The sequence below is a fragment of the Branchiostoma floridae genome, chromosome 2 (assembly GCF_000003815.2).
Source record: "Branchiostoma floridae strain S238N-H82 chromosome 2, Bfl_VNyyK, whole genome shotgun sequence".
Classification (NCBI taxonomy): Eukaryota; Metazoa; Chordata; class Leptocardii; order Amphioxiformes; family Branchiostomatidae; genus Branchiostoma; species Branchiostoma floridae.
The window spans coordinates 17,042,149-17,054,837 of record NC_049980.1 but is presented as its reverse complement, the minus strand read 5'-3'; the positions used below and the strand labels follow the sequence as shown (position 1 = coordinate 17,054,837).

General features: G+C 43.1%; 1 protein-coding gene across 1 annotated transcript; it reads left to right on the top strand.

Annotated features, from left to right (window-relative positions):
• The first annotated feature begins 2,338 nt into the window (after window positions 1–2,338).
• On the top strand, window positions 2,339–11,918 carry LOC118409468 (WD repeat-containing protein 93-like). Its single transcript, XM_035810508.1, has 15 exons — window positions 2,339–2,694; window positions 3,021–3,137; window positions 3,831–4,029; window positions 4,770–4,834; window positions 5,161–5,227; window positions 5,464–5,576; window positions 5,962–6,175; window positions 6,753–6,930; window positions 7,166–7,314; window positions 8,423–8,554; window positions 8,921–9,137; window positions 9,277–9,337; window positions 9,603–9,759; window positions 10,106–10,259; window positions 10,546–11,918. Exons 1-15 carry the CDS (start codon window positions 2,554–2,556, stop codon window positions 10,709–10,711), a joined length of 2,130 nt encoding a protein of 709 aa, XP_035666401.1. The 5' UTR covers window positions 2,339–2,553; the 3' UTR covers window positions 10,712–11,918.
• The last annotated feature ends 771 nt before the right edge of the window (window positions 11,919–12,689 follow it).

Below are 12,689 nucleotides of genomic sequence, written 5' to 3'. Positions count from 1 at the left end.
TGTATGTTTTTGTACTTCCTGTTAATTTTAGAGGGGCGCCCATAATTCCAAACGACATGGTAAACGGCTCTAGACTGGATACTATCTTCCGTTGTTACCGCTGACTGTCATTTCGAGGTAAGCAATCGAAATAGAAGAGCCAGTGGCAACTACAAAGGATGGTGCGCAGACTTAAAAGGGGATCATGGACCGTCATTGACTTCGCCCCAACAGATTTTTTTCTGGCAGAGTATCTGGCTCTGGAGCACTTAGGTGGCAAGGCAAGGTCCTGGCCTCGAAGTTTTTTCTTCAATTTTGTGCACATAACGTTATACTCGTTATACCCTTTTATATTCCACCCTTTGCAGACGCTCGCCGTCGTGCTGCAAAGAGCGATAGCGCTTTTTGGTGGGGGTGGAATATCAATCCCGATTTCAAAGGTTTCTTTCATATGCTATGGGCCACGGGTTCAATAGCCTTCAATATGCCATGGGCCATTGGAACTTATGTTGTCAGTGTTGTTAAAGATGAAATCTCCCTCTAAGGACTGGCCTTGTCTTATCGAAGCATACTCATTGTTAAACTCATTCCTAGTTTTTGGCAGTCAACCAACCGTGGCAATATGTTACTCCCACAGCTAGTTCTAAGTAGTTCTACGAAACGCAATGCCTTGACTAGACATATTTACCTCATAAAGCTGTTGCTTGCAGCACACACGCTGCCAGAAGCAATGCTTCTGGTCCTTGGCAAATTGCTTTCTGACTTTAGCCCCTAAACTGATTTCCAGTTGTCATTCAGCAGCGAACAATTGATATATATCTAGTGTTAAGTATTACTTAGCCCGGTTGGGCAAAATTGTACAATAAAGGTCTTCATTCATTCATTAAAAGAGGTTTTCTATACTATTAACATTGTCTCGTTCCCTAAACCTTTAGAGCGGATTTGGGGACTCTTTCCAAGAAACGAGGTCTCTGTGCGATCGATGCATTAAAAGCACTCCACTCGTTCCGCACTATCAAGGATTTACATTAACGATTGTAAGTGCTACATGTAGTCGTCACAACTTCAGGGTGGCTTTTCCACAGTACATTATACGCACGCACTGTACTGCGGTAAGGAGCTGAGGCTGTCAAGTTGTAAGGGTCGGTTACATTCTCTTCTGGACAGTGTCGGACGCTTCAGCCGTTTACCAACTCATCAGCCCATGGCTAATCACAACCAACTTGTTCCAACACCCTAAACCCTAACTGCCTTACCCTAACCTCAGCCCTGCCTGGCTGAGTTGACCAGCTAGGGCGTCGCCGATATCTGAAAGTGAATAGTGAATAGGGTGTTGGGCCAAGTTGACAGGGATCTGTTGATAAAGGGCCAAATTTTCCCAATGTATTCCTGGAAATGATGACACTGAAACAAACATGATCATTCTGAAACGCCTTCTTGTATTACCGGTCTTAATTACGTCATAACGTTATCGCCAGCCTTGATTTGAAACACACGATGTTTATTGTACCTACAGCGTGCTCGATCGTGAAACTCTTCAGTCAACCTTTACCCGTACCGTGACGCACTCTCACATAAACCAATTGTCTTTGCTAAGACATGTTATTGGTCCAATCAGACTTAACTAATGTATCCAGCGAGAATCAAATAAGGAAGGCCGAGGGGGGCAAATATAATCTCCGGCAAGAGGCCGACTGATTCCCTTCGGCCGCTTTACTCTTTGGTCAGCCTTGATACTATCTTATGTCACTGGTAAATCTTCCTGGAGATTAGGCAAAATGCGAGTCAAGCAATAGTTTGATACAGAAACGCTGTCACCGGTGTGATGTAAATCATTATGCAATGCTATGACGACAGATGGTTTGATAGCTGTAGAGGATATCGGATATAAAGTCAGACTAGTCCGTAAACCTACTTTATAATGCGAGGTCAATTCACTTTATAATAGGGAAATTATAAACTGGGAGTTTTATTAGGCAAACTGAGAATGCTCAAAATACGATATCGATAATCTGAAATAAGACTAGAGAACGTTTTAACAAAGTGAATGATTTTCAAATGTTAAACGGCAAACTGCCACTTTAGCTTTTAGTTGTTAGCCATGTAACTAGCCGCTCATTAACGCTTCCTAGCGATTCAAGCTTGCATTGCAGTAATACTGACATGCATCTTATCAGCAGCTGCTCACGTTTTAAATCTCGCGAGAAATGTCATGGTGATGGCCTACAAGTCATAATTTACGTCTTTTCAAGTATTCACACAGCATCCTTTCCATTCAAAGCACAAAAAAAATGCTCACATGCATAATTATAACTTTTTTTAGTGTTGATAAATCCAAAAGAAAGGGTCAATGATTTTTACTCACGTGACTTGCACTGTATACTGTCGCCTTGGTTGCAAAGATGGCGGATTATCCGAAATAATTCATGTCCCGAAGAGTGGTTTATTTTCAGTTCGCACTCAAAGCTTCTCCTAGCAGCTGACGTTCAAGATTTTGGAGCCTGGTATCTTTTAACATACGGGCTTTCAACACAAATTAAATTTGGGGCTGTTTTCTGAAATTTTGCTGAGAAAATGCCGGTTTTTATACGGAAGGGCGGGTTGGATATCCCCCCTCCCTCCCTCAGCTCCAGGGACAGTGATGAAGAAGAGTTCCTGACGGACCCCGAGCAGTTGTACGACCCGTTACCGCAGCCCTTCCGCATGATAGACAAGGTTCACTTGTTTTTCATTTGATAGCTTATGGTACAGAGCGTTGGTAATTTTTCCGTACAAGGGCGTTCTCACTGAAATCCGACCAATGTGAAAAAGTGGAAAAGCAGTGGTATTGGCTCCATATCAAGTCGTAAAGGCTGGCAACAGCATTTGGCACATTTCAAAGAGAACAAGTCTACATTCAAGGTGCAACCACAAAAAGCCAGTTGCAATAGAACTGATTTGCTGAGCGGGAAAAAAAAACACCCTGTTCCCAAAGCCCATCAAAAAGTCGAACATATAGATAAACACTCACACTCACACACACCCCTCTCCTGCCTCACAAGGTGCTGTTCCAACTACTGGAGGATGTGTGGGACATCGTCAGTGAGCGTGAGGAGGCACGCATGCAGGACGGCAGCAGGGTTCGACCTCCGCTGTACGAGTGTCCTGTCCAGATGCAGGTATGATATGGTTCATAGTCCAGGGTTAGGGTTGACCCTCCTGGACCTGGTGCCAGACTGTCCTGATCAGCAATTTTCATCAATCAATGACTGTTTTTGAAAAGGTACATTACATACCTCCCAAATTTTCGATGTCTATCAGTACATCGTCGTCAGGGGAATGACCTAATCTCAGTTCTCGCGAGAGAACACGAAACTAGGTCAGGCTTGCGTGGATCATCTGCCCCCTCCCCCCGCCTCCTTGCGGAGAAGGGGTAGGTAGCACTTGGGCAGCTCCCAACCCTCAGTCCGGTTCAACTTCGCAGCCTCTAGTTGAATATGGATGGCCTCCTTAATCTTTCTATGTGCATTGCGTGCTTCTAAGTCAATAATGTCTATGTTGTCCGAGATGGGCTTGGTAGTGACCAAGTGACGTGATTGGAGGTGGTGTTGGCTAATCGCGGATTTGCCGTCCAGGCGATCTAGGGACTTTTGGTGTTTGGTAGTCCGTTCCCCTAGCGATCTTTCCGTTTCTCCCACATACGTCTCACCACACTCTTCAAATGCAAATTTATATATGACTCTAGATATCAAAGTGACTCATTTTCCAGGTGCCAAAGTAACTCATGGAATCTTTTAAACTTGCTAATGATGATCAGTTGCTGATGGAACTATAGGTAAGACATCTAACCACATGTGATATTTCCCACTAAGGAGCACGGTAAGACCCACTGCATGGCCCACAGTGTGGATGGACGGTACATCTTTGTTGGCCTGCCGACCGGCCTGGCAGCCTTCGATGCTGTAAGTCAGGTGACCCTGGCTGTGTGGGAGGAGACTGTAGAGGTCACCAGTCTGAAGGTCAGCCTGGTAGGGGTGCAGATGTACCTGCTGTCCACTGTGGATGACATGGGTGAGTTGTGAGGTCATGAGGATAGTCTACATGAATGAACTGTAAATGCATTTAAGTTTGCGGGGATTTAATTTTGCGGTAGCGGGAAAAAAGACTTTTCGCAGTGGGTTTAAGTTCGCGGTAGCACCATGCACTGTATTCTCTTACTGCCATGGAAAAATGTTCACAGTGGTTCTAAGTTCACAGTGAAGCAGCCACCGCGAAAACCGTGAACATTAAACCACCGCAAAAGTTTCTGCATTTACAGTATGTCTTGTCTGCATCAGAGACTTGTGGATTTCTATGTGGTCCCCAACACAATGCAGCAGAATGCAGCAGAATGCAGCAGAATGCAACACAAAACAACAAAACTCTAAACTACACAAAACAATTTAATACAACAGAACGCAATGCAACATGACCCAACACAAGAACCTTCTTTGAAAATATGGTATTTATTACACAACTAACTTTCACCTGGCCAACACCATGATAACTGACAGTCACCTTTCTCAGGGTCTAAGGAACTCTGCTAATCCTTGCTGCAAGGTGACAGAATGCTGACCAAGTTAAACTTGTTTAAAGTTAGTGTAATTAAGAACCTTATTTTACAATGACATTTCAACCTGATTAAGCTATTAATGAATCCATGTACCTCACTTATAATGAGCATTTTGTTCTGCAGAGCATTATATATTATGTTTTTTACAACAGTGTGCCATACACTATGTGCTACTAATACTTGTTTTACCAACTCACAGGTGCCTCCCGTCTGCTGCTGTTCTCTAACGAGAGGTTCTACTTCATCAAGCAGCTCAACGAGCAGGTTTGTCCCTGTTTTATCTCTTTTTGAGGTTTGGTAAAGGCATGGTATTGTAGACAGTTACATATTTGCAATTTGCATCTAGTCATTTGCAGTCAAACCTGAATTCAACAGCCAGTCAAAGAAACTGAGGAAAAATGGTTGCTGAAGACAGGTGGTTGTTCATGACAGGGTGGGTTAACTATGTTACTGTAAAAATAGATGGGCCTAATGTGGCTTGTGACTGGAGGTGGTTGCCTGTGAAAGATTGCCCAACCAAGTTAGACTGTATTAATAAACACACAGCTATAGTCCATGTAGTCTGAACCTTGTTGTTCTGTTTCCTGTAGGAGGGCACTATTACAGTGAAGAGTGAGCTGTCAACTGAAGGAGACTACGTGGGAGTTGCCCTTGAGAGTGAGTTTTTTGTATGGATGTTAGATGAGCACTGATACTGATAACATTTCCCCATGAACTCTTACTGTGAAATGATAACACTGAAATTGTGTTTTGTAATTGGACCATACCTTTGTTTCAACAGTGAACTTTAGACACCAGCCCCCCCCCCTCTCCTCATCACATAGTAGAACTACTGTAGAAGAAAATGCATTTCAAATAATGCAGACATGTAAAAGTTGTCCTGTGTTTTCCAGACAAGGAGAAAGATGTGTGGTTGGAGGTTCACCGTCTGCCGAGGGACAGCTGGCTGAGAGAGTTGGAGCAGGCTCAGGCACAGGCACTCAAGGCTGCTTATGCTGCTTCTCTGGTAATCACAACTCCTCAGTCTCTTACTAGTGCACAGTCAAAACTGCCCAAGAAGGCCACCCAGGGGACCATTTATACCGGATTTATGTGGATAAGTATTCACTATAGACAGGATTCTTGATAGGATTCTTGATGTCAATAGGAAAAACTATTCAAGGGACCACAAAATGTTGGTCACCTTGGTCAGGTGATCCTTATATAGAGATGATCACTTGCACTGTATAGCCTTTGGGTTTGTTTCTTCTCAGCCAAATGGTTTCTGGAGAAACATTTATTTCATTGTTCAGGCCAAAATAGGATATTTCTTCCCTCATTTTCCACACTTAATACATTGTATGTGTTATACCTGAAACTTACCATTAGCTGCAATGTTTCTCCCCTTGCAGGACCAGTCCACATACGGAGAAGCAGCCCCTGAGACATCTGAAGGGCAGGTTACCGAGGGGGAGGAGGGCAGGAAGAGTGGTGCAGGAACCCCCACCTCCGAGGTACCCAGGCAGACCCCGTCCGTAGGGCAGGGCAGCATGCTGGCAGGGCCCGACATCAAGTTCTCTCCAACCCAGATGGTTCTCAGAGTACGCCCACCTACCGAACTGACAGGTGTGTACTGTTAACTCACCTGAACTCACAGGTGTGTACTGTTAACTCACCCAAACTGACAGGTGTGTACTGTTAACTCACCTGAACTCACAGGTGTGTACTGTTAACTCACCTGAACTGACAGGTGTGTACTGTTAACTCACCTGAACTCACAGGTGTGTACTGTTAACTCACCTGCACTCACTGGTGGATACTGGTCACTCACCTGAACTGACAGGTGTGTACTGTTAACTCACCTGAACACACAGGTTCACTCACCTGAACACACTGGTGTGTACTGCTAACTCACCTGAACTGACAGGTGTGTACTGTTAACTCACCTGAACTGACAGGTGTGTACTGTTAACTCAGATGAACCCCAGTATTACCAGTATGTAATAATTACTAAATAAAGCAGAGAATGGTAAAATAACTGCAATGCTCTTATGTGTTTTAAAAACCAAAGGCAACGTTAGGAGACACCTTTTGGAGGATTAAGATGTTGATTAAGGCCCTTATAAAGGACCAAATAATTGATGAAAGTAAGGAAGCATGGCGAGTGTAGGAGTATTAAAGATGTTACATGTACATAACACAGGCAGCAGTGCTAAGAGTGCGTACGACGCGTACAAGGCTGTGGACATGGGTGACGTGATCGGTACGGGAGGTAACCACGTGCTGCTGGCGGAACATCTGAACCAGAGGAAGACCGTCTTCAACGTCGTGCACGAACAACAGGTGCGCCATTTGCCGCAGGAGGAGGAGGATGTCAGTAGGTGAGCAGATGCTCCATCGTATGTCTGTATGGAGCTTATCAAAAACCAAGATTGAGATCAGCACTAAACAAGGCTCCATACATTGATAATGTAGTATACCAAATAAACATCACAACAGACAAAACCTCTTACCTCACCTTCACCAAGGCATGGATGATGTTTATTTTGCAGGTGACATCCACGTATGATTGGCTACTGTAAACAGACTGGATTGATGGCATTATTGTTCCCACAGGACTCCAACCTTCCACTTCCTGCTAGGAGGACAGATGCTGCCTGCAGGCCTGGATAACCTGGCTCAGGCTGGACAGGTCAACTCCCTGTGTGTCCGCTGGAGCGGCTCCAACAACCTGGCTCTCTACTCACTCCTCAAGACTGGCAAAGGTAAAGTGTACCAGCTGAGATTTGTCATCATTCTTGTTCTGTGTACAACATTGTGTACAACCTTGTTTTTGATTTCTTTCTTTTTCTCATTTTCATCTAAAAGGGAATTATTTTGATTTTTAATTTATCTCCTGTTGTACATGCTGTTCTCCAAACATTGTTTGATTGGATCTAGGAAAATAATGATGTGTTCTGACTACAGTACTGCAGAAATTGGGGTTAACATTACAGGGTGTCAACTAGATGCCTAGATTGATGGGTGTGTTTGTATCACTCATTCTTATGCAACAGAAACATTAAATCATGTTGCAAAATGATTCTACATCATTTTCATCACTCAGATATTAGATTGAATATTTACATGCCCCCGCCAGCCTCCCCAAAAAGGGTAAGTGTTGGCAGGTGTGTTTGCTAGGATTGGTTGGGTAGTCAGGAACACAGCATTTTTTCCGATGCCTTAATGCAAGTGGATTAATAGCACAATATATACATAACATTGATAAATGTAAAGTTCCAGACCCTGGAGGGGAAAACAGGCAGCAGGTGACTCAAAAGGGTAAAGTGGTCACATTTGTTGGGGGAGAGGAAACCAAGAAGATAGTATCATGTGCGTTTGGTTGTTGTACTGTAGTTGTGTGCATGCACATGCACCTATGCATCAGCTACAGCTGGAAAAAACACCTTATCACCTGCTTCAACTATGTGCAGTAGTCCTCACATGTGCATGCACCTGTGTATAACTGCAATAGTTGTTGCTTGGCAGATTTTTTTAATCACAGGTTGTATTGAATATTCTGTACCCTAGCCTATTCTCAAGTAGCAAAACAATTTTTCTAATATCAAACCTTAAATTCTCTTGGATCTCACAGAACATTTTTGCACATAAGTTAAGCATATAGATAAAAAGCAGCCAACACATGAGACTCAAGTATTAAGTATGATAAACATTAGCCTAAAATCTGTAAAGATTTGGGAACTGCCAAGGACTATACACAGTACTTTGATGAAATCTTACATTTCCTCCTACATGTGTATGATTACTGTGCATGCGTATTTTTATCAAGTGGCATTTGACCTAAAAGACACCTCATGTTGATGTTATTTGTAGACATTGAGCACAAGCCAGACCTGGTATGGCCCAACACCTGCACCATCACGGCCAGTGCTGTCAGCTCAGACACATCCCTGGTGGCTTTGGGACTGGTGGACGGCTCCCTCACAGTTTGGGACAAATATCTAGGTCAGTAATTTTGACTACAACTGTATATGAATTTATAAAAATGATAAGTATAAATGTGTCAGTTACAACTTTCCATCGGAAGTGTGTGCAAATCAGGGTTCCAAATTGCAATGGGTGGACTATAATTTTAGAGGCCAGTCTTCTATGGAAGCTGGATCAATAACCAGATGAAATGAGAGATGGCAGATGTCGCTCCCTATAGAAACACATGCCGACACACCCATAACAGCCCTTCACTCTCTTGGGGTGAAGAATGTAACTTTGTTTGTGTGCCTGACTGTGTGTGTGTTTTTGCAGGGTGTGAAGTCTGCCATCTCTGATTTTGTCCTAACAACTGAGTATTTATTACTGTACATATGACTACAGGTTTGCAGAGGTGTGTGAAGAAACTGAAGACCCAGGCCAGCGTGACCTACCTGAGCTTCCTGAACCCAGCCGTGCTGCCCAACAAGCCCCCCTCCCACCCTCCTTACGACACACCTACCTCAGCAGCGGTCATGGCAGGCTGCAGTGATGGAGCGCTGTTTGTGGTCAGGTGTGGGCATGGGGAGGAAGACATGGAACCTGTCACTATACTAGACAGGTGGGGAAAATTCTGCACACTTGTCCTATAGTCAGTTTTATACCTTCAGCACATAAAGGGTGCCAATGAGTTGTTAACTGCTCAGATACTAAAAATGTGGTCATTCCACACGTTGACTTCTCGTTCTGTTCCCCTGCAGCTCCAGCACTGACACGGAAAGGTTCACCACAGTACAGGTTATCCCTGCCATCCCACAGGTGGTGAGGAATTATTCATTCAGGTTTCATAGCTGGTAACATACAGATTATATCCAAATTATATAGCATGGAACAAAGAAAGGGTTGATCAAAGCCCCATTAATTGCTCTTGTCTGTCTTTGTGATAGGAACAGAAAATCTGGGCTATAGATGGAGAAAGAATTAAACTACTTGAGTCTTGACAGTTGCAGTTCCTGTTTTATGAGACACCATTTCTTTCTCAAGCATTAACTTAAGACAATCTTGGGAACGCATGTGTTGTCTGTAGGTGCTGTGTGTTCGTAGGAATGGGCAGATGCTGATGTACGATGTACTGAAGAACCACGTGTTGTGTGAGATCGGCCTCCCTTCCACCCACTACCTGTCCTCCCCCTGGGAGCCATGCTGTACATTTGGGGCAGACGGGCAGATGTTCTATGCCAAAGGTGACTTGTGGACTTAAATTTTCATGCAATAGCTCACTGTCCTGCATGTAATTGCTTGTATAGAAGAGCAAGCCTATGGTTGGCAGTGAATTTTTACCATTCTTAATATATTGTGTATTATATGTGGGGTTTGGGGAATATATGAATTTATGAAAATAATTTTTACATCCCTCCCATTTGAAGCCATTCTTGAGATTATAGATAGATGACACGCTCATACATATTTTTACAAAATGCTACAACAATGTTGAGACTGAGTTATCTAATTGACCAATAAGAAAATTTCACAAAGCATTTTAGACCAGAGGATACTGATATTCATTTCTCCTGTCCATGTTTGTGCCAGGTTCCCTGCTGGATGCAGGTGAGGAGTACGTCCCTGGGAGTGGCAGCAGCTCCATGTTCGTGTACCAGCTCCGCTCCTTCCCCACGCTCGACAGCTATTGGAGGAGACAGTCAGAGCCCCGCCCTTTCATCACACATGTCCCTGTCAATAAAAGGTAATGCTAGTATCTTACCTGTTCCTAGGTACATGCAGGTTACGTGCATCTTATTAAGGAATGACATGCAGCATTTCAGTCATTAGACGATAATGAAATCATTCTGTAGGTTTGTTTGTCTCAAGGCCACTGACAACAGTGATATGGTTTTTGATACTGGAGAAACTGTCAATTTTGTAATATCTTGGCTAGCAGCATTTTGAAGTGTTTCATTATTGGTGATAATGTAGAGGACCTTGTTGTCTTTTTTGACAAGCTTCAGTATTTTCTTGTCCCTTTCCTCCAGATGTGATGCCCTGTTGCGAGACCGTTTATCCCGACAGAAGGACCGCATTGCGAGGATGCAGGAGCGCTGGAACGACCTGCGGGCAGAGATCGATGTCGTGCAGAGGTTCCGCGATGCAGGGCAGACTAGGCAGAGGGTGAAGGTGGCCTTCGCATCACGATCATGAACTTTTATGACACAGCAGCTGATTACATCTAATAATACATGTACAGGATTAGATTATACTTATCATAAGCGTATTGCAACTGGGATAATCTTTACACTGGTATGTGCCCACTGATTTTTGCTGTGTTGTTTATGAATGCTCTACAAATAAGGACTCTTCCATTGAGCAACCATTTTGTTGCCAGAGCTGTAAAGGTTTGTAAATAATGTTTGCTTACGCATTTGCGTTTCAGGGGGCACTGTGATGGCCTAATGTTTGTACCATATTTGTGAATGTAATGGTATCAAATAAAAAAGTCTTTATCTTGAATGATGCAAAGTACTGTTATTGTATATATGTATAATGCTTGGTTCATGAGTTTTTTTTATAATGTTGGTAGTTTGAAATAAATTAAAGGCATAATGTTCTGAAGCAAGGTTACTTTGTTCTGTCTGTAATTTAAGCTACATAAAAAAGGTACAACAGAATGCAGTGTAATCTTGTATGTAGTTGCCAGACAGCCTAAGGTACAGTATGTATGCTGCATGCTACCTACTAATCTGCATGTTTTAGTCTGAAAGCAGGAGTGCTTTGGTTGGCTTGATGTCTGCTATGGTTGACATGGGAGAGTTGTGATGAAGCCTGGGGGTCATCAGCATTAACATGTAGGACAGGGACAGGAAGGAGGAAGTGGGGCGGAAAATAGTAGGAAAGAAGGGTCCAGTCTGGTGCTTTTGTGCTAATGTAACTAGATTTTTAAGTTGTCATACAATTTACGAGTAAATTGCCATTAGGAATTTTCACCTTATAATGTATTGTAATGTGGATATTAGACACAGTAGATACATAAAACATCCCAATGCCCCGATGGATTAAAAAAGGCTATTGGACTACCTTTGCATTTTGCACTCGTAGAGGATGAGAGATGATACTCAGTTGTATTTGAGACTATAGCAGGACGTTGTGAATGAGCCCGTAGAGTTTGATGACATGGAAAGGAAGGAGTTTTGGGGCTGTGAGAATTCGACAAAGGTTACAAACATTCCACTGGCACCACCTAGGCACCACCCATGCCGTACTCTCTGTTTGACAGATTTAGGTCAAGTGCTTTTGTTTGTCTTAGCAATATCTAATATAACTCTTATCTTAAGTAAAGAAAGACGTTTGTCAGTTAAAAGACTCATGATGCAAATACTCCCTTAACACCCAATAAAGACCGTTCTACTTATCAGCTGTCGTCATTGGTACTTGTTGAATACAGAATAGGCGTTCTAGATAAGTATGCATGATGTTACTTAACTAATTTGCATACGTCCTGTAGTGACCCACTTTCTATGTAAACATGTTGTCTGTACAAGGCACTTTGGGGCCCTGAATGGGTTTATGAGCTCTTGTGGAGACAGTTTCGGCTGATACTAAAGAAATAGCCCGTGCATTCACATGCTAAGAGCAAGTGTGCCACTCGTTGAGATAAAACTTTGAGACAGGTGTCATCATTTTCCAATAGTCTTTGCAATATTCATGTTGAATACCTATGATTGTAGTGAACAAAATGTCGACTGTGTGAAAAAATGAGGTTTTCGTCAGAACAACAAAAACTATCTCAAAAGTACTAGATCTATTTGCTCATCTCTTGCAATACAATCATGACAAATGGTTCCGTTTTACACTCTTATCATTAACGTTATACAGTATACTAATACCAAGGCCTTGCTAGAACTGGGTCAACATTGCTCCGTAAAGCGATCTTAACTCCCCAGACACAGCCTCGTCGCCGATATTATACTGTCCCGGTTTGTGAGAACAGTAACGACCATCGCATCTGTTGCTTCCCAATCTCATAAAACGGAAGCAGCCTCCAACTTTGCGGTTACTGACACTGTGAGTTGGAGCAAGGCTGGAGGAGACAATGTTTCCGTCGTGATCAAGTACTCTGCAGTAAACGGTATGTCTCACTGTTGCTTCTTATTCGACTATTGTACATACTGGGTTCGAGCAA

Bases quoted from the DNA above. Each gene is read 5' to 3' on its own strand.
- LOC118409468 (XM_035810508.1), top strand. From the start codon at position 2,554: ATGCCGGTTTTTATACGGAAGGGCGGGTTGGATATCCCCCCTCCCTCC. The intron at 7,315-8,422 runs GTAAAGTGTACC...TGTTATTTGTAG, and splicing joins ACTCCTCAAGACTGGCAAAG to ACATTGAGCACAAGCCAGAC. The intron at 9,338-9,602 runs GTGAGGAATTAT...TGTTGTCTGTAG, and splicing joins TCCCTGCCATCCCACAGGTG to GTGCTGTGTGTTCGTAGGAA.